The sequence below is a fragment of the Pelophylax lessonae genome, assembly GCF_965119305.1.
Source record: "Pelophylax lessonae genome assembly, chromosome: 5".
NCBI lineage: Eukaryota > Metazoa > Chordata > Amphibia > Anura > Ranidae > Pelophylax > Pelophylax lessonae.
The window spans coordinates 61,558,779-61,581,623 of NC_138772.1; the positions used below are offsets into that span (position 1 = coordinate 61,558,779).

General features: G+C 42.9%; 1 protein-coding gene across 1 annotated transcript in view; it reads left to right on the forward strand.

The window, feature by feature from the left end:
- Positions 1-22,845, forward strand: part of MINDY3 (MINDY lysine 48 deubiquitinase 3) — a 255,003-nt gene that overhangs the window by 96,124 nt on the left and 136,034 nt on the right. Inside the window, exon 11 of the mRNA XM_082257723.1 lies at positions 3,163-3,243. Within this exon, the coding sequence (XP_082113849.1) occupies positions 3,163-3,243 (81 nt within the window). The remainder of the gene's footprint in view (positions 1-3,162; positions 3,244-22,845) is intronic.

Here is a 22,845-nt window from a genome sequence, read left to right on the forward strand (position 1 = left end):
GCTGGTGTGTAGAAAAGTCCCAGTGTCCAGCTACCTTCCTGTGGCTACTGATCCTAGCACCACCTCTTCAGGCACTGAGTCCTGGCTAATCTTCCACAGTCCTCCCAGACTGACACTACAACCATCTCAGACTGTCACTCCTCAGTCCTCTCGGGCTGTCTCTCGGGCTTCCTAAATGACTCACAAGCCACTTAGCTGTCTTCTCCCGGACATGCTCACTGGCTCCTGCTGTCCTCACATTTGCTCCCATGCCTGTGGACAGGACTCCTTGTGTTGTCAGAAGATCCCTCCTGCACCTGAGCCCCAGGCCCAAGGTCCCCCCCCCCCCCAAGACTAGGGGGTTACCCTCAAGGGCCACCGACAGCCTCCTCTGCGCTCCATCCCTAGCTTCCACCCGAACTCCACACTGCCCCTGCTTGACTGACTCTGAGTATATATGATTTGCCTGCCCCTTCCAGTCCTCATGGGGATTTGCTTGGGCCCTCATAAATAGTACAGACAGCTCCTCCTAGACTCCTACCAGTTGCTTCTGGAAACTTCTTCAACTTTCCAGCAAGCAGGTGGAGTCAACAAAGATGCTGCTGCTGAGTCATCCAGCCTCCCTGAGTAACTTAAAACCTGACCCAGATCCAAAACACAGGCTTGGCTACCAGCCAAGCCAAACAATTTACCTACACTAGCACACTAAAGCTAGAGGGTGCTGCACACCTACCCAGTACGTAATTGGTAATTGTTCTTGGAAGTGGTTGTACCGATGTGATGCTTGCAGCTGCAGGCATCACCTCGGCAGTGTTTTTTAAAGCCGACGGTCGGCTCTCTTGTAATAGCAACCGGAACGTAACGTGCAAAGGCAAATGTGCGCATCGGTCCTGCACCCACACAAACGGCGTTTGTCCCACATTGAGGTATTTCTGCAAATGTCAGATCATAGGAAGTAATTCTTGCACTAAGAAGCCGCCTCTGTAGATCTAAAGTGGTAACCTGTAAAGGCTTTTAATGCGTCACCTGAGCCCCTGGCTGTTAAGATTAGAAGCACATATGATATTCAAGGGATATATTGTGGAGATCGGGAGCATGCTGGTAGGTTAATTTGCTCCTGTCTAAATTAGCCCTACTATATGTATGCATTGTGAGTTATGGAACTTCGATTGTAAGCTCATTGAGGACAGACACTGATGTGAATGTACAATATGCAGTGCCATGAAAAAGTATTCACACCCCTTGAAATTTTCCACATTTTGTCATGTTACAACCAAAAATGTTGTTGTATTTTATTGGAATTTTGTGTGATAGACCAACACAAAGTGGCACATAATTGTGAAGTGGAAGGAAAATGATGAATGGTTTTCAAAATGTTTTACAAATATGTGAAATGTGTGGCATACATTTGTATTCAGCTCCCCGAGTCAATACTTTGTAGAACCACCTTTCCTTGCAATTACAGCTGCAAGTCTTTTTGGGGATGTCTCTACCAGCTTTACACATCTAGAGAGTGACAATTTTGCCCATTCTTCTTTGCAAAATAGCTCAAGCTCTGTCAGATTGGATGGAGAGCGTCTGTGAACAGCAATTTTCAAGTCTTGCCACAGATTCTCAATTGGATTTAGGTCTGGACTTTGACTGGGCCATTCTAACACATGAAGATGCTTTGACCTAAACCAGTCCATTGTAGCTCTGGCTGTATGTTTTATGGTCATTGTCCTGCTGGAAGGGGAACTTTCGCACCAGTCTCAAGTCTTTTGCAGACTCTAACATGTTTTCCTTTAAGATTGCCCTGTATTTGGCTCCATCCATCTTCCCATCAAATATGACCAGCTTCCCTGTTCCCTGCTAAAGAAAAGTATCCCCACCACATGATGCTGCCACCACCATGTTTCACAGTGGGGATGGTGTGTTCAGGGTGATGTGCGGTGTTCGTTTTCCACCACACATAGCGTTTTGCTTTTAGGCTAAAAAGTTCAACTTTGGTTTCATCTGACCAGAGCACCTTCTTCCACATGTTTGCTGTGTCCCCCACATGGCTTCTCGCAAACTGTAAACGGGACTTCTTATGGCTTTCTTTCACCAATGTCTTTCTTCTTGCCACTCTTCCATAAAGGGCAGATTTGTGGAGTGCACGACTAATAGTTATCCTGTGTGGACTGATTCTCCCACCTGAGCTGTGGATCTCTGCAGCTCCTCCAGAGTTACCATGGGCCTCTTGGCTGCTTTTCTGATTAATGCTCTCCTTGCCCGGCCTGTCCGTTTAGGTGGACGGCCATGTCTTGGTAGGTTTGCAGTTGTGCCATACTCTTTCCATTTTTGGATGATGGATTGAACAGTGCTCCGTGTGATGTTCAAAGCTTGGGATATTTTTTATAACCTAACCCTGCTTTAAACTTCTCCACAACTTTATCCCTGACCTGTCTGGTGTGTTCCTTGGCCTTCATGGTGCGGTTTGTTCACGAAGGTTAACAAACCTCTGAGGGCTTCACAGAACAGCTGTATTTATACTGAGATTACATTACACACAGGTGGACTCTGTTTACTAATTAGTGACTTCTGAAGGCAATTGGTTCTACTAGATTCTAGTTAATGGTATCAGAGTAAAGGGGGCTGAATACAAATGCACACCACACTTTTCAGATATTTTATTTCTAAAAAATTTGAAAATCATTTTCCTTTCAGCTCACAATTATGTGCCACTTTGTGTTGGTCTATCACATAAAATCCCAATAAAATACATTTACATTTTTGGTTAAAACATGACAAAATGTGGAAAATTTCAAGGGGTGTGAATACTTTTTCAAGGCACTGTATATGTAAAGCACTAAATATATATGTAAATTTAGGTTCTATATAAGTAACCACAGTATAATAATAATATACAGTTGCATAGCGGGACTTTCTCAACTTGCACTTTAAAGCTGTACTTCAGACAAACCGTTAAAATGCATGAAATACATATTTTGAACCATTTTACCTGCCAAAGTACTTCTACCCAACCAGATAATAATGGAACAATGCCTGGGAAAAGAAAACGAATGAAGCCACCACATCGAAGGATGTCGGTTCAGATACATGTTAAACTCCATCAACTTCAGCACAGTTGTGTTTACTGGATAGTTTTGTATTTTCACTTGTTGCCTGAAACACATTTTTAAATTGTCTTTCATTTCCCAGGTAGGCGGTTTCCTGAAGTCTCCGAAGTATCCGATTTGGGTGATTGGCAGCGAAACGCATCTCACGGTGTTCTTCACCAAGGTAAGATGTTTCATATTTGTCAGTGGGAATATCCATTCTCATGAATGTGTATTGATTTTTATTGTGACTTTCCATTATTTAATCAGAACTATAGCTACCTACTTAACCACTTGCCGACTGCCTAACGCCGATCTACGTCGGCAGTCAGCCCCTCACAGGCAAAGTGACGTAGGGCTACGTCACTAGCTTGTGAGGGTCTAGGGAGCGAGCGCGCGCCCCCGCGTGGTCACGGACCCCCCCGCGCGTGTGACCAGCGGACCCGATGTCCGCCGGTCACTCGGCGATCGGCGGGGGAGAGGGAGAATGTCAGGCAGATTGTGTAAACAAGCCACCTGTCATTCTCCTCGCTGTAAAGACACTGATCAAACGGATCTAGTATGTAGATCCGTTGATCAGTGTCCTTACAGCTCAAGCCACAGCCAATCACAGTAGAAAGCACGCCCCTAGGGATACACACAGCCCCTCCCTCCCAAATAAAGTTAACCCCTTCACAACCAGTGTATTTTTACAGTAACAGTGCATATGTATAGCACTGATTACTGTAGAAATGTCACTGGTAACCCCAAAAGTGTCACAAATGTCAGTCAAGGGTCCGATCTGTCCGCCCCAATGTCGCAGTACCGCAAAAAAAAATTGCAGATCGCCGCCATTACGCGTTAAAAAAAAAAACAACAAAAATGACAAAAATCTTTCCCTTTGTTAGTAAACGCGATAACTTTTGCGCAAACCAATCAAAATATGCTTTTTGCGATTTTTTTTTTTTTTTTACCAAACATATGTAGCATAAAACAATTGGCCGAAAATTTAAAAAAATTTTGATTTTTACTTTTTTTTTGGGGGGAATTTCATATAAAAAAATGTGAAAAATATTGTTATTTTTGCAAAATTGACGCTCTTTTTTTGTTTATAGCGCGTGATCAAAAAATCGCACAGGTGATCAAATACCACCAAAAGAAAGCTCTGTTTGTGGGAAAAAAAGGACGTCAAATTCGTTTAGGTACAGCGTCGCACGACCGCGCAATTGTCCGTTAAAGTCACGCAGTGCCGAATCGCAAAATACCCCCTGGTCAGGAAGGGGGTAAAATCTTCCGGGGCTTAAGTGGTTAAAAAAATAATCCCCCCCCCCCCCAAAAAAAACCCAGCAATAAATAAATATAAGATCATCAATGTTATTCACTTAACCAATCAGTAGTCATAAAGTTATGGCTGATCAGTGTAATTACTAATATGACTCACAGGAAAAAAAAAATCTAAACTCACATTAAGGGGCTCATTTATACCCCAATCCCAGCCTTCAGTGTGCATTTTTAATGGGTATGTACATGCATTTGTAATGTGTTTGCAGCAGTGCTGGGACAAGGGCATCTAGAGCCCAGGGCGAACATGCCAAATTGTCCCCCCCCCCCCCCCCCCGAACCCCCAAGTTTTATGGACATTGTGTCAGGAAAAAAATCTACCCCCCAAAAAAAAAAGAAATTGCGCTCTCTCAAATTTCCAGTCTGGGAACAACCCCCCCCCCCCGCAGCACAAATTACCCTCCCCCCCCCAAATTTCCTCTCCTAGCACAAATGCCCCCTAATCATCCCTACAAGCATAGATCCCCTCCAAAGAAAATGTCCCCTCCTAGAACCTCACATGATACCACAGTGCCCAGGGCAGCCGGCCCTGGTCTGCAGTGCATTTGCTGGTAGCACGAAGTTTGTTGGTTAAAATCACAACCACAGCACTACCTGCATAGAGTTTGCACATTCTCCCTGCGCCTGCGTGGGTTTTCTCCCACACTCCAAAGAAACGCTGGTAGGGTAATTGGCTCTAGTATATGTATTTATGAATGTGAGTTAGGGACCTTCGATTGTAAGCTCCTGGAGGACAGGGACTAATGTGAGTGTGTAATATATATGTAAAGCGCTACATAAATTGTCAGCGCTATACAAGTACCTATACATGTAATAATAATTTGCAGTGTGTTCTGGTATATGTAGTTGCAAAAAAAATGCAGCATGCTTTGCTTTTTTAAATGCACACTGCAATATTGTAAACTAGGCTCATTGAAATACATTCCTTTCTCTTGCATATTCGTACATACTGTATTTTAAACAAATGTTCGACTGCATCGGATGTAAAGGAGCCACAAACCTCTGGGTTGTACAATCCCAAATTCTAATATCTATATAATCTCCCTGTACTACAACTACAATTCTCTCTTTCCATCTCTATGAATTTTAGGTAAATGATCAATGTTTAAAAATCTGAGTTGTGAAATGTGTTGAATAAAATGTTTGACAACAGGGGGTTATGGTTGACACTAATTGAAGATTTATGCTGTGATAATCTATCTGTCTTCTTTTGTGTCATTTTCCCGAAGTAATACAAACCCCAGGGGTATACATTCATATGGGAGTGAAGGGTGAACTGCGTGTACTCAATTAGGACTGCACTGAAGGCCAATACTCCCTGCACATGTATAATATAGTGTGTCTGTATCTATGTATGTGTATATACACACAGGGCTGCTCTTAGAAATCGCGGGGCCCCGTACAGACTACCTGGCAGGGCCCCCCTAAGAAAATATTAAAGATGTATTTAGCTAAAATTACAACAAAATCACTATTATCAGACACAAATAGAACATAACTCACATAATTCCTGCTAAATCTAAAAGAAAAACTATGTTAAATAAAAAAGAAGATGAGATGAGAAAAATATACAGGCTGGGCAGTTGGAGCTCAGTGATCAGAGAGACAGAGAGAGAGAAACAAAGTTACAATTTACAAATAAACTCCTGAGCAGAGATAAGTGCTGGGAGGGGGGCCCACACAATGGAGGGGGATTAATCGTGAGAGACAACTGTCTCTCTCAACAGATAAAAGCTGATAGCAGGGAGAGGGACAGATCAGATTCAGGTGCTGGAGGAAGATTTCTATATTTGTTGTCCATCACTAATCCCCCCTCTCTGTGTGGGCCCCCCTGTGTGCTCGGGCCCCCTACAAGAGGGATGGTGGTCCCCCCCCCCCCCCCCAATCAGCGGCCCTGTATACACTTACTGTTTATTTAAATAAATAAATTTATTTACAAATGAATTATTTTTTTTTACATTTTGCGCTTTTTTCAATGTGAAACATGTAAATATATGTTAAAGTTGTAAAAATATTAACCAATAAAGCAAACAAAGTTTAGTTATAAATAGTTTATGAATTAGAAGTAAAAAAAAAAAAAAATCAGGGAAAACAATAATTAAATTGAGGAGAAAAGAGAGTTAATTAAGGCTAATTAGAGTAAATTAAGGGTTAATAAGGGGCTAAACAGAGGAAACTTTTTATTAAAATACACAAAAAAAATTTCTTACTTGACATATTGCTTTAGGCCTCTTTCACACTTGTATGACTTTTCCTGTGATTTGAGACTGCAAAGTCGTACTCTATGATTTCCAATGAGTACCATTCGACTGTGCGACTTCAAGTTGTAACGACTTCAAAGTAGTCCCTGCATTACTTTGGTCCGACTTAGGCATTGCTTCAACATGTGACTTTTAGGTCGCAAAGGAGCCAAAAGCCCCGTACACACGTACCGATTGTCGGCCGTAAATATTCGGCCGACGACCGATCGGCCGATTGTAGGCTTGTTAGTATGATGCAGCCGAGAGCGCATTTTTGGCCGAATAGAATCTGTCGTGCAAGCATTAAAATTTTTGTTGGCCAACACCAGAACGGCCGATTGTTCGCCAGTCAGTACAGATTTCTGCCGTCAGACAGCAGATTTGCAAGACTGGGCATGCTCAGAAAAGAAAAAAGACAAGGAAAGTTAACCATCACATGACATCACTTCTGCAGTCGGCTGTTGTTGGCCGACAAAATTCGTGTGCAGTCTTTTGCAGTTTTCAACAGACACGACAGCCCTGGACAAAAGACGGCCGATCGTTCGGCCGAAGATTGGTACGTGTGTACGAGGCTTAAAACTGGCTTTATCTGCAGATAGAAGTTCATCCCCTTTGATCCGTAGATGAAGAAACCGAAAGATACAAAAAGAAACCATTTTTCTTTTTATCTCCTTGATTCGGCGTCGGCTGCTTTTTTTTTTTTTTTTTGACAGCTCCAATTACTGGATGACTTTAACACTTCAGCTCTCAACAGGGGAACCCCACTGACAGCGGAATGAGTCATCGATTGTGAGGCTCCGTTCACATCTAGGCGTTTTGGGGCGTTTTTGGGGCGTTTTTCTGCTCTAGGATCAGCTCTCAAAACGCCCAACAAGACAAATCCTATTCATTTCAATGGCCCCTGTTCACATCTGAGCGTTTTGACGCTGTATACAAAACGCCCAACGCTCAAAAAAGTACATGAGCTTCTTTTTGGGCAGATTACAGGCGTTTTCCATTGATCTCTATTCAATCTAAAAACGCCTGCACAAAAATCGCGGTAAAAATCGCGGTAAAAAACGCCGCAAAAATCGCGGTAAAATCGCGGTAAAAAACGCGCGAAAAACGCTACGCTCAGGTGTGAATGTAGCCTGAAGAACACGGCGGCCCCGCTCCTTGCCAACCGATAATTGCTGGCTTTTTTTCTTAACATTTCAGCTCTCAGTGGGGGAAGGAACCGAGCCTGAAAGTATCGGTTGCAGGTATTGGTGCATTTGCACAAGTACCGAAACTGACGCAAAACCCTGCTGTATACACATACACAGTCACTTATATATTTTTACACATAACATGTTAAAACATATTTGTATTGTAAAGCACACCCAACAAATGTACTTTCCTTTAGGATTTTTATAATTATACATGGTTTACGTTTTGATATGGTTTTTGGTCCACATTTGCTATCTAAGGCTTGGTTCACACCTATGTGTTTTTTAATGCTTTTTGCAGAATCGCACTACAGTCCATTTAGCATGGTTTCTAATGGGACACGTTCACATCTATGCTTTTTTCAGCTGCTGCATTTTTAGAAAAGGCCAGGGACTTTTTTTAAAAGTAAAACGTGCGTTTTTGTTTCAATAAACTTCAAAGAAGAAGCTGCAGAAAAGCATGTATGCGATTTTGCAGCAATTTTTTTTTAACCTACCCAACAATAAATTGACCAAAAAAAGCATTAAAAAATGCTTAAAAAAATGCATCAAAAATTTGTGTCAAAAAAAGAAAAATGCACTGCAAAATCGGATCAAAAGCAAACTGCAAAGGTGTGAACCTGAGCCTTCGTCTCAACGCCACTACTTTGTATTGTAAAGCATCCCTATCAGCTTAAAAAAAATACATCCATTTTAAATTTGTCTGAAAGAGAAGAGGTGCCACAGAGGGGAAAGGACCATTCCCAGTACATGGTCCACTGTCCTGCCACACAATTGACCTCCCTAGCAATCATATGGATATCAAGGTGCAGTCCAGATAGACGGTCACCTACATATTTTTATAATATACCTTTAGGAACTTGGCGTGGGTATCCGTAAGGATGGATTCTTTTTGTGAGCCATAGTTCCCATGAGATGCTGTTTAACCTCAGCAAAATTAAGAAACGTTTGGTGCCAGACCTTAGCCAAGGTGTGCTGAGCTGCCAGGAAGGCGAACCCCACCAACTACCTTTGAGCCTTGGTCAAGGGCAGGATGGACTTGTGCAGCAGGGCTTCCCACTGGCTTCAAAAGGGTAAATACACCATGTGCACAGACATTTATGCATAATGGAGAAACTGCATACAGCTTCTATTACAGTAAAATGGTTGTAATTCTCCAGGAACATCTACACTTTTTATCGTACCGTTTTTGCTGCCCATCTGCCATTATCCGGCATATTGCACATTTCAACGCTTGTTTGACATTGAGTGTATCTGTCAAGTCTTTGCTTCCACGGTAAAAATTAAAAGTTGATCTGCGGCTGTTGATCTGCAGTTGATCGCAGCAGGGACCTCCATCCCTATATCTGTATCGAAGCATAAAGAAAAAGGGGTAAAAAAAGGGGGAAAAGGGGGTCTTTAAACTAGGTCAATGCTGCATGTAATAAAGAAGATGGTATGTAAAAATATGAATTTATTAATGCTACATGATAATTGACAATCACGCAGCATATATAAAATTGGGTATAAATAATTAATAAATAACAATAAGTATGGACATGGATCAGAAAAGCAATTAAAACATATCATATCCTATATGTACCCAATTCACAAATATAAATATATTAAAAACATATTGAAGTATATCATACAATGGCATAATTATACATGTCATATACATGTTGCATGATTCCTGATCCGTGTCCAGATCCATATAGGTATTGCATATCTCTACGCGTTTCGTGGAAATTGCATCCACTCTTCAGGAGCTTTATAAATTAATCTAAAATAAGAAACTAATTAATCCAAAAACTAAAAATGACAATTGCACCGATGCTGTCAAAGAATTGTATCGACAAATACGAAAGTCGAATACTTACATCTCAAGTGGGAGAAAAAATATATATTGTCAACTATCAATCAGTAAATTACTGGGATGACTCTGGGGTCCAATATTAGGCACGAGGAGTTAGTCCGTTGCAGGGATGCACAGAAAGGGTATATGCCTGATCCGGGACTGAGGGGGGTAATACGCCACATGGTCCAAGGGGAGAAAAGAGGACGAGCTGACCAAAAGAAAGGGGGGGGTGATTAGTGAAAAGGTGATTGAATCCCGTACTTCAAACACGTGTTCTAAACAATATATTTATAAATAATAAGGATAATTATTGTAAATTTTGTAATATATTTAAATTATTGATAATGATGGTTTATTTATAAACCATAAATAATGAACACGTGTCAGGACGTTAAATAGAGGGAGGGAGAAGGATGACTGTGATAGTTATACATTCAGGTGTGTGTGAACCATGTGATACACCATAAACATTGCTTCCACGGATAACTGTCACATACCTCTAGGAGAGATCTTGTGTATAATGGATACCTATGTGGGGTCCCTTTTCTTGTACATACTTGGATCTGCAGTCTCGTGGTTAGACACTCAGTGTTATGTTACTGACTCCATGATTTGCAGTAATCTCCATCGTTTGATTGACTAAGGAACTGGTTGCCTGCATCATATCAGATAATCTGCCACCTAAACCCTACAGCGAAGGGTCTTTCCACTTCCTGCTCTTTTGTAAGATCTTGAAATGATAGCCCACATGCCCCTTCACCTCCTAACCCTGGCATGAGTGTGCCTTGGCTGACCCATGTCATCCGTCTTGTGTGTTTTGCTTGGGCTGTGGGAACTATAATTAGACACAATACAGATGTGACCTCACAGCGTTCTGCAGAAGATAAATGGATAGTGAAGCTCTCCTTGTGGTGCTCTGATCCTTGAGTCTGGGGGAGAATCTCCTGGCACATTAAATACACTTCAGGCTTGTTAAAAACAGCTGGCCCACACTATGTTCTAAATCCTGGTGTGTTGCTTCACCCTTTTTTTCTAAATATGTGTGTAGTAAATTCCTTTCAAGTTTTTTTTTTTTTTGTCCTTTTCCAGACGCTGTATATTGTTGGAAATGGGGTGCAAAGAATGCAGTTTTTCTATAGTGCATTTGCAATTTAAAGACCTCATGAGAGCAGGACCCTGAATTGGTAGTGCAACCTTCATATAATAGTCAGGGATCTGAGCCCATTTTGTTTAAATTTTTGGATAAAACGGGAAAGACAAGAATTGATGTGCCTGTTTGGGAAATGTCTTCCCTCTTTCTCTTTTTGTCCAGAGGTCGCACAGAATAAGTAGTAAAGGGAAACTTTCCCTGTTTGTATTTGACGAGTGTCAAATATGTAGCACCCTACAGGTAGGTGCTAGGTAAAAGTATAGTGGGCCTTGGCTGCCTAACATCAGGTCCATGATTTCAGCTGGCTGTCATGTCTCCCAGGTGTGTCTGCTGAGAGGGGAGTCTGTCCACTGGCTCCATGGCAGGCTTCCCATTGGGCAGTGGAGGAAGCCCAATCAGAGACACACTCAGGCCTGTATCTACCCCAGTGGGAGTGGGTATAAGTTCTGAGGGAACGCATGACGCAGCGTCTTTGGCGGGAAGCAGAGTCCCAGGAGGGAGAGTACGGCGGTCTCTCCTCCAGTCAGAGGAAGCGGGTGTCTCGGGTGGCGGCCTGGGAATCCAAAGAGTTGCAGAGCTGAGCTGCAGAGGGGATCCAGTGTGCCGAGAACCAGCAGAGAGAGAGAGGGGTCCAGTTCCAGGAAAGCCTACAAAGGTCATGAGTACTGTGGACTGCCCCTGGGGGTCTGCCTAGTGTCAGAGGGGACCACTCCGGAGAAGGTTCTAGGGATCCAGGAATCAGCTAGTGTAAAGGGGGTGCCTAGTAAGAGGACCCTGAAGTGTAAAGGGGGTACCCGTGGTTGGGCCCTGAAGACAGAGTAAAGTGTGTAGTGTACAGAGTTAAGAGTTGCAGCAGCACAAGTAGTGACAAGGAGCTACCTCAGCCAGTGAAGGGTTGGAGGGAGCTGTTCATTGACTTTTGAGCTAAATCGAGTATCATGAGTCAACAGTTCTACAGTCCTGGCGTTTCTGAGCTAAAAAACAAGTTAAAGTCGAGGTTCCAGCACTAATTCAGTCAAGCAGCATTTGAAGCGTCAGGTAGCGCTGGTCGGCATTCACCTGGCGCCAAGACAGCGCTAGTGAGCATTTTTGTACAAAGTCCCAGCTAAGCCTAGAAGAGCCAAAGGAGTATCCCACTCATTCCCTTCTCCCATCCAATAAATACAATAAAACAAAACAAACCAAAGATGCCGGAATGGTCATTGTCTCAGTTCTCACACCTGGGTTCACAACTTGTATAGTGTTTGGAAGTGTTACCGGTAACAATGGCAGACCCACCTCAGGCCCAAGACCTGGAAATATTGCTACAAATACATTCAGAAGTCAAGGAAAATCTCCCTATTTCATGTCTGTTTGGTGGATTGCTTACTGAACAAACAGTGGAAGAAAATCTCCCCCCTATATTCATGCATGTTTGATAGGTATCGTACAAAAGTAGTAGTGAACCAAAATGTCCCTTTTTCCTTTCTGATGCGTGCCATGAAAAATGATTGGGGAAGGAAATCTCTCCCTTATTTCCTGTCTAATGGGTGTCATACAGAACAAGTAGTGAAGAAAAATCTCACCCTTTCCAGTCCGAGTGTCCTACAGAAAGATGTAGCGGAGGAAAGTCTATACATTTCCTGTCACTTGTATGTCCTATAGAACAAGTAGTGAAGGGAAATCTCCCCCATATGTTCTGTCTGATGGGTGTCAAAATGAACAAGTAGTGAAGGAAATTCTCCACATTTCTTGTGTGTTTGGTGAGTGTCAAACAGAAAGTAGTGAAGGAAAGTGTTCCCATTACCAGTCTGATGGGTGTCATACAGCACAAGCGGTGAAGGAAAATCTCCCCGTCTGATTGGTGTCCTATAGAACCAAATACTGTTTGTTGGGTGTCATACAGAACTTTTAGCAAAGGAAAATCTCCCCATTTCCTATCTGTTTTATGCTTGTCATACAGAACAATTAGAGAAGGCGTATCACCCCATTCTCTCTCTGATGAGTGTCATACGAACAAGTACTGAAGGAAAATCTCTCCGTTATTCATATACAAAAGTAGCTTGAGCCCTAAAAGCGGACCTTCAACAAGTTTTAAGTAGCCCCAAAGCTTATTGAAAGCCTGCTGAAGTCTACTAGCAGGTTTTTATTAGGTGACAATCAGCACTTTACTGTATGATATATGTTCTGTGACTGCACAGTGAAAGAAGAAGCAGCACACTGCTTCCTCCTAGCAGCATGTTTTTTATTAGCACATAAGTACTGCAGCCCAACTGTATGTTTCATTGTGCTACTTCTCCCTCCCCTACTATAAGCTCTGCTGATATCAAGCCAATATCCGGTACTTACACAGCTTCCTTTTAAAAAAATGCAATAAATGGCTAAATTAAATACAGAACAGTATTATTTTGTGCCTATTTTTTAAATGTACTGTATATTTATATATTTACACACATGGTTTAAACAACATGAAAAGCATAAAATACAATTATCCCACGCCCACTCTAGTCTACTGGCATAAGTGACATAAATTAGATTATTTGTGTTATTGGTTTCATGCTAAGTCTATTATGTAGCAAGTTGGCATAATTTTCTACTTAGAATAATGTTATTACCCCTCCGCTTGTTGCCTTTGAAGTGATGACCTGAGCAGTCTCCTCCTAATTCTCTTTATTGGCTGTCGGGGTAGAGGTCATGTAAATATGTGATTTGGCAGCATTTGTCCTGGCCATGGGAACTCAGATTTGTATTCTAATTTCCACAGTATGTTGAGCTTATTCATATTTAATAATCGTATATTTATATCCATACCAATAAAACGTCACAAAGCACGTTGTACAATGATTTTGTTCATTCCTATCTACCTACCATAAAATGCTTTCTAAATTTTAGATGGGAAAGCCATGTGGCTTGTCACTCAACCATCCAGAGTATTGACAGTTTAGTCTAACTTTTGGTCAGCAGTAGGGATGAAGTTTGGGTTCAACCACGTGTTTGAGCTAGCAGACTATTAGAAGGCATTACAATTATATTTATTCAAAAGATAAAACTATAATTCTACCACTCTACAAAACTCTGGTTTGGCGACATCTTGAGTATACCGTCAGGTTCTGGTCACCAGTCCTCACAGGATGTGGTTGAAGAGAATGCAGAAAAGGGCAACAAAGCTTCTAAGGGGGCTGGAGGACCTCAGATATGAGTAACTACTACAAAAATTATTATTATTTTACTGGATTTTTATAGCGCCAACAATTTGCACAATGCTTTACAACATAATAGGAGGCAGTACAGTTTCAGTACAATTCAATACAGGAGGATTTGGAGGGCCCTGCTTGTTAGAGCTTACAATTTAAAGGGAGGGTCAAGTGATACAAAAGGCAATAAATGTGGGGGATGAGCTGATGGAGAAAATGGAAGCACAGTTGTTAGGTGGGGGCAGGATAGGTTTGTCTAAAGAGAAGGGTTTTCAGGGATCGCCTAAAAGTGCACAGAGTAGAAGATAGTTTGACAGATTGGGGTAGGGAATTCCATAGGATGGGAGATGCATTGATGAAGTCCTGGAGATGAGAATTGGAGGAGGTGAAAAGGGAGCTGGAGAACAGGAGGTTTTAGGAAGAATGAATGTATTAGTTGGGTGAGCGGAAGCCAAGGGAGGGATTGGCAAAGAGGGGTAGCAGACACTGAAAGGTTGGTAAGGTGAATGAGGCTGGCAGCAGCATTCATGATGGACTGAAGGGAGGATAGCCTATGTAAAGGTAAGCCAATGAAGAGGGAGTTGCAGTAGTCAAGGTAGAAGATAACTAGGAAATGAATTGGAAGCTTTGTTGTGTCATTGGTTGTAATGGGTGTATTTTGGAGATGTTGTGGAGGTTGCGGCGGCATGCTTTGAAAAGTGATTGGATGTTGGGCCAAAAGGAGAGTTCAGAGTCCAGGACTACATCTAGCAACCTGGCATGTGGCGATGGCTTGATAGTTGTGCCATTGATCTTGATAGTGAAGTCAGGGGAAGGGGCACGTAGCAACCTGGCATGTGGCAATGGCTTGATAGTTGTGCCATTGATCTTGATATTGAAGTCAGGGGAAGGGGCATGTAGGGAATAAATATGAGCTTGGTTTTAGATTGAGTTTGAGGACGTGGTGTGACATCCAGACTGATATGTCAGTTAGTAAATTAGTGATGTGTGAGGAGACTGAAGGGGGTAGAAAAATTAGATTTAGGTGTCATCTGCATAGGAATGAAACGTATTACCCTCTGGAGAATGGATGCTTAATAGGGAATATGATCACACTATACAAATCTTTCAATTCTGACTATCATTGGGAGGAAACTACTTAACCTAAGGTCTCTAAAAAAGACACATGGCCACACAATGAAGTTGAATGAGAAGTGCTTCAATCCTAAACTGTGTAAGGGGTTCTTTACTGTAAGAGCTGTAAGGATGTGGAACAGTTGGTGGTAGCGGAGAGTGTGAATAAACTCAGAACTTTTGGCTATGTTTCTTAGTGAACATTGTACGAGGATGTAAAATAGTAACATAAAAAAATACTTACACACTTGGGTTAAGCTGGACAGACCTTGCCAAATATGTATGTAACCCCAACTTTTTGCCAAAGAGGCAAACTAAATGGCCAGATTCTGCCGCCCAAACCTCTGGCTGCTGCCAGCCAGAAGTCATTCCTTTAATCGTGCTATTGCTACCACCGCTAAATCACAGCTGTCCAATGGCATGCTTCAAATTGTAAAAAGGCCGGCGGGCATCCTGGGTGATGTTATTAAAGTGGCAGTACTTGAAAAACCGCTAATAAGCAGGCTTTTTTAACAGAAGAGACCTCTAATGAATTTCCACTGTACCTGTCAGCGGGTAATGTGAACTGAGCGCAGTTCGGCCAACATTTAAGGCCTTGGCAATGGAACTCGCATTCACATGCACGGGAATGACATCACCTCGGTTCAGCCAGTCAAGTGGCCAAAAATGTGAACAAGGACGTAGCAGTTGTGTGAAACGCGTCTACTGTCCTACCCGGCTGTACCTTGTACCACTTATGTCAATATGGAACTTTTCTTCATTGGATTCCGTGGTGGTGTGCGTCCATTTTCTTTCATGCTTCTCCTGGTGGTGAGCCGAGGTTCAGCACCCAACTTGAATTGTCTTTAAATAGCCTGAGTGATGTTATCTCTCTTCATTGAAGTGGCCAAAAATACAGAATGTGGAAGAAGGACCGGGTGAAGATGGCAGTAGGGAGAGCCCTCACAGCACATCGCTGGGGGAGCTCCATTTGTAGAGAAGTCTGTCATAATGTACCAGCATACTAGTACATTATGACCTAAACTGAGCACCACAAACCAAAAATGCTATTTAATTCATTTAAATATTAAAAGCAACCTCACATATTCATTCATGTCTCCATGCTTTATCTTGTTGATAAATCACATTAAAAATCACCTCCCTAGCATTTGTGGCCGTGGCCATCTGGAATAAGGGCAGATGATTCAGGTAGCATTTACTTCCTGGAATCCACCTGCCCTTAGCTCAATCATGCAAGCAGGAGAGGGTGTGCATAGCTTAGAATGACTGACTCTACTGAAGACTCCTGGGATGTGTGGCATAATTTGCCTAGGCATGGAAAACCGGAAATAACACAAAAGTTTTTAAAACAGGCAAATATGATATACATCCTATCTATTTACTAATTGTAGCAGCAGAAGGATTAAAAATAGTCAGAGTTGATTGAGTGTGTGAAGTTCTGCTCTAAACCTGGAGGGGGACCATTTCTTTCAATTTTCCTCTCGAGACTTTACTACCGCTTTAACTTGATATGCTTAAGATATTTTGCTTGCTTCCCTAATCGCATGTATTTGGTGGATGTCTCGTACATACTGTATATAAAAGAACACCCCAATGATTTTCCCAGCTGCGTTGGGCCATTTACTGTTGATTTACACTTCACTTCAGAATGTTATTTTTACGTTGAACAACCGATTTAGTAAATTTAAGTGTTTAGCTTTCTTAGCTGAATTTCTAGTAAATAGCAAGCTCTGGAGATTCCCTGGAGATACTGAGAGGAGGAGGCTTTCATCCGGGATCATGTCGGTGGATCTGTATAATTCTATGTGTCTGCAGGCATCTCCGATGTAAGAGTGAAATTCGAGGTGCAGAACAAATCCTGGTTAGGACGTTACTTTCCTTTGGTTTGTAATGGCACATTAAGGGGTCAACTTTTGGAAATTGATTTTGCTTCATTACAAGAGGGACCTCTTATTGTATTCCATTTACATAGGAAAAGGGGGGGGGGTGTAGCAAGAGATGAGACTCCCAAAGGTGTGGTAATGTCTGGCACTCTAAAGATCTTGCTGTTGGAATGTTAATGAATGTTGTGTTTGATACCATCCTTCATTGTTCACCCATAACTGAACATCAAAGCGGAGTGGACTGATTCCAATAAGGAGCGATTTTAGGGAACCAGTAAAATCAGTGAGCTAGCTACTAACGCAATCCTTGCAAGGTCTGAAATGCCAATAGTGGCGCTTTTCCACTGCATGGAACCGAACGGTTCGGCTCGCTTTTGTGCTTTTCCACTGCTGGTACCGCATGGTACAGTGTAGGAATGGTACGGTACGGCGGCGCTTTTCCATTGCATGGAACCGAACGGTACGGCTCTCAAAAACAGTACCACCTCGATTGTGGTTCCATGAGGTACCATACCGGTACCATATCCCACAATCCTTTGCATGCAGTCACTGCTAGCCACTGATTGGTCAGAGAATCGTTGTTATCCCACCCACTTAACTTTAGTACAACTTTAGTGGAAAAGCAAACCATACCGTACCGAACCGTTCCAATACCGTACCATGCGGTACCAGCAGTGGAAAAGCAAACCGGGACAAGCAGGGCCGAATAGAGCCGAGACAGTACTTGCAGTGGAAAAGTGCCATAAATGTTGCTAAAAATGTATGTTCAGATCGGCAATTCTGTGGAGGCCATATGAGTACAGTGACCTCATTGCCATGTTCAAGAAACCAGTGGTGAGATGATTTGAGCTTTGTGACATGGAGCATTATCCTGCTGGAAGGAGCCATCAGAAGATGGGGACACTGTAGTCATAAAGGGATGGACATGGTCAGCAACAATACTCAGGTAGGCCTGTGGAGTTTTAAACGATGTTCAATTGGTACTAAGAAACCCAAAGTGTGCCAAGAAAATATCCCCCACATCTTTGCACCACCAGCCTGAACCGGTGATACAAGGCAGGATGGATCCATGCTTTTATGTTGTTCACGCTATATTCTGACCCTACTATCTGAATGTCGCAGCTGAAATTGAGACTCATCAGACTAGGCAACGTCTTTTCAATCTTGTATTGTCCAATTTTGGTGATCCTATGCCAATTGTAGCCTCAGTTTCCAGTTAGCTGACAGGAGTGACACCCGGTGTGTTCCTTTGCTGCTTTAGCCCATCTGCTTCAAGATTCAATGTGGTGTGCGTTCAGAGATGGTATTCTGCATACCTTGGTTGTACCAAGTGATTATTTGAGTTACTGTTTCCTTTCTATCGTCTCATCTGCCCAGTCTCCTCTGACATCAACAAGGCATTTTCGTCCACACAACAGCCACTCACTGTATATATCTCTTTTTTTGGACCATTCTCTGTAAAGGCGAGAGATGGTTGTGCATGAAAATCCCAGTAAATCAGCAGTTTTTGAAATACTCAGACCAGCCAATCTGGCACCAACATCCATGCCACATTCAAAGACACTTAAATCCCCTTTCTTCCCTATTCTGATGCTCCATTTGAACTTAAGCAAGTCCTCTTTACCACGTCTAGATACCTAAATGCATTGAGTTTCTGCCATGTGATTGGCTGATTAGCAATTTGTGTTACCAAGCAATCAAACAGGTGTACCGAATAAAGTGGCTGGTGAGTATATACTATCGTTTGTGGAGTCTATAACTTTCCTACAGATTAAATAATATACATTGATTTGGGTTATTTTTACCAAAGAAATGTTGCAGAATATTTTTTTTCACATTTTTCAGTCTTTTTTTAAATTTATTTTGCAAATAATAAAAAAACCTAGTGGTGATTAATTATCTCCAAAGGAAATCTCTATCTGTCTAAAAAAAAAAAAAAAGGTAATTTCATTTGGGTACAGTGTTGCATGACTGAGTATTTGTCATTCAAAGTGTGACAGCGCTGAAAGCTGAAAATTGGCCTGGGGAGGAAGGGGGTTTAAGTGTCCAGTACTGAAGTGGTTAAGTTCCTCTTGCAATGTCCTGTAATGTTCATGATTTTAGTATGACCAGTCAGCTTCCTGCAGGTTGTCTTGTGCTCCAGTCGGCACACAGTTAATCTGATAAATTCCGTCGGACATTTGAAAGGCTCGTCTGTTAAGCGGGTTGGCTTTGCATGCAATGGACTTATTACATCTACTCTTAAAATTTGTCATTTATGACGTGCCAGCAGAAGAATTCATATCACATGGTCTTGTGAATAGCTTCCTAATTCCAAAGCGTACACAGTAGATCCATAGTTTTCTGCTTACTGGCGTGTATGTGTACAAACTGATTTTACTCTGTACAATTTTCATGCTGTACATATTATCGTGCAGAAAGAAGAATATTTAGGAAAATTCCTTTTTGTGTTGGCATTACACTACTTAATTATTTTGTAGTAAAGGGATTTTAAAATGAAATAGAACCTCCATCCTTCTACAGGGCCTATATAAGGGTAGGGCTTGGGGCAGACTTTAAAGTATAAGTACAGGCAAAGCTCCTTTGGCCATACTTTTCCTGTGGATCACAGGAGTGCAGTTCGTTCTGCACTTTTGACTTGACTATCCCTGGCCAGAGAATATATTAACCTAGGTCTGATTGTAATTCTCACCAAGGTGGCCTTTCCTCTGGACAAACTTCAGGAACCACAGGCCGTGATTCACCAGCTGCTGTCACACAGATCCTTTTCTCCCCCATTTTGCATTCAGGTTCTGAGTCTGGTGGTATCCACCTTCAACACATTTCTGTTTCCATAGTCCTACATAAAGTTCCTTTTGCAGGTTCGGCTCCACAGGAGGATACCGAGGTTCATGACGAGATCACGGGTTCCTCTGGCAGATGCCGCATTCATCCAAGGGCCACAGTAATGCCAGTATCATCCTCAGCTCAGACTTCTTCCACATTTCCTCCAAGGAATCAAGGGCGAGGATCTTCCAATCAGTTTGGTGGCCATAAATGTCCCTTGGGGCTTCCTATCAGAGAAGACCAGTTGTCTCAAGGGCCGATCTACCATCCTGCTTTACAGTCGCTGGTTTTATTGGCTTAGCTATTAAAAGCCAGATACAGAGGGATAGAGGTCTGTCTGGATCAGTGATCATTAGTATGGGGAGGAAAGGAAGGAAGTCTTACAGCAAGATATACCATCGCACGTAGAAAGTGTACATTTCTTGGTGTGAATCGATTGGCGCTCATCCTCAATCCTTTTCTGTGGCTCGGATCTTAACCTTTCTTCAACAGGGCGTTAATCAGAAGTTGGCCTTGAGTCCCATCAAGGGCTGGGTGTCTGCCCTGGCAATCTTCTTTGTGACCCCCTAGCTGCGCACTCTTTAGTACATACCTTAATTGAGGGGGTTGGACATGTGGCTCCACCTGTACAGCCTCTTTTGCCACCATGAAATTTAAATTTAGTACTTTCGGTTCTCCAGGGAAACCTCCATTTGAGAATATTTGTGAGATTCCCTTGCCTACATTATCCCAGAATGTGACATTCTTGGTGGCTATTACCTCGGCCTGCAGAGTATTGGAATTGGCGGCATTATTCTGTCGCTGTCCCTATTTAGTGGTCCATAGGGATAAAGTGGTTCTTCGTCCCTGTCCCATCATTTCTGTCCAAAATTGTCTGACTTCCATTTGAAGGAGAACATTGTGTTGCCTTCCTTGTGTCCCAAGCCAGCTCATCACAAAGAATTTGCTTTGCATACCTTGGATGTGGTTTGTGCGATTTGGATGTACTTGGCAGCTACTGAGTCCTTTTCAGAGGTCAGACTCGCTTTTTGTGGTTACGGATGGACCGAGAAAAGGACTGGCCGCTTCTTCGGCTACCATCTCCTGATGGATCAGACAAGATGGTGACTCAGGCCTATTCCATTAAAGGTCAGGTTCCACCTTTCCGTCACAGCGCATTCTACTCGGGCACTGAGTGCTTCTTGGGCCTTCCATTATCAGGCATCAATATCGCAAGTTTGCAAGGCGGCCACTTGGTCGTCGGTGCATACCTTCACAAAAATGCTTCTTTTGGCCTCAAAGTTTTGCAGACTGCTGTTTAAGAGGGGCTGTTCCCTCTTGAGGAGTGTTTTTCTTTAAACTTTTGTTATTCAGATGGGGCTCCTGTGACCCGGTTAAGGCTCCTGTGTCCTGGTTAAGGGCTCTTATGTTTAGCCTTAGGGTATTTTACCCACCCCTCATTTTCTTTTTGGCACTGCTTGTGGACATCCCACTAGTTATGAGTTATAGAGCGCTGTGTCCGTCAATGAACGAAAGCGAAAATGGGGTTTTTGTAGTTACCATAAAATCTTTTTCTCCGAGTTCGATGGACACAGCACCCGCCTATCTATGGAGTTTTGATACTTTTAATACTGCTTGCTACTAAACTGATTACCTAGAGCAGAGAGGGTGTTATATACCAAGCTGAGGGTGGCTGTTCTGCCTAGTCCTACTCTTGGAGGAGACAATATATACCAGTAGTTATGATTTCTGGAGCGCTGTCCGTCGATGAACTCAGAGAAATGGATTTTACGGTAACTACAAAATCCCATTTCTCTTACGTCCTCCGACAGTCGCCGCCTCTTCATATTCGTCACATATGGGGTATTAGACTTTGCTCCGAAGGAGTAGCTAGGCAACAGAATATGTTAACAATAAAGCTTTAACATATCCCACCCTCAAGGGGTGGTCCCCTCAGTCAATACCCTCCTACTTCCTGCAACCATATCTCAGTTTTAATATCTAGTCCTGTCTGTGTTACAACGTGCTCCTTTTGAACAGATCAGGGAGATCTCATTGTCTATGTTGTCCAAAAAGGTCGCCTTTTTGGTGGCGATCACTTCGGCTCGCAGAGTGTCGGAACTGGCGGCTTTGTCCTGCAAGTCTCCGTACCTGGTTGTTCATTTGGATAAGGTGGTCTTGCGACCTAATCCTTCTTTTCTGCCGAAACGAGTTTCGGAATTCCATCTTAACGAGGATATTGTTTTGCCTTCGTTGTGCACGAAGCCTAAACATCCAAAGGAGGTGAGATTGCATTCTCTGGATGTTGTTCGGGCGATTAGGGTTTACCTTAAATCGACTGAGTCTTTTCGAAAGACTGACTCCTTGTTTGTTCTTCCAGAGGGTCCTCGGAAGGGCATGGCGGCTTCCGCCTCTACCATTGCCAAATGGATCAGGCAGACCATTGAACAGGCCTATGCCTTGCAGGGGAAGGTTCCCCCTGTGCCTGTGAAGGCGCACTCTACTAGATCTCTGAGTACGTCTTGGGCCTGTCGTCATGGGGCTTCTGTAGCCCAGGTGTGTAAGGCGGCGACTTGGTCGACCGTACACACTTTCACAAAATTCTACAAAGTAGATGTTCAGGCATCGGCGGATGCTTCCTTTGGCCGCAAGGTTCTTAGTGCGGCTGTTCCCTAGGGTCCCTTGTTGGGGACTCCTGGCTGTTGGGATAAGTTTTTGTATCCCCTGGTTTTTTGTCTTTTCCTGGGTTGTTGCTCCTGTTGAGCACTTATTTTTGCTGTTGCCCAGCTGGTTTCCTTCCTTTGGTAAGGTTCCTTTCTTGATGTGGAGACTGCGTTGCCTTTCGGCGCGGATGCGTTTCCCACCCCTCATGTTTGCACTGCTTTGGGACGTCCCCATATGTGACGAATATGAAGAGGCGGCGACTGTCGGAGGACGTAAGAGAAAACGGAATTTTTGTAAAATCTTACCTGTAAAATTCCTTTCTCTGAGTCCTCCGACAGTCGCCGCCCCCGCCCCTCTTTTGGGGTTTGAATGTATACTCTACTGCTATTCCACTAAAACTGAGATATGGTTGCA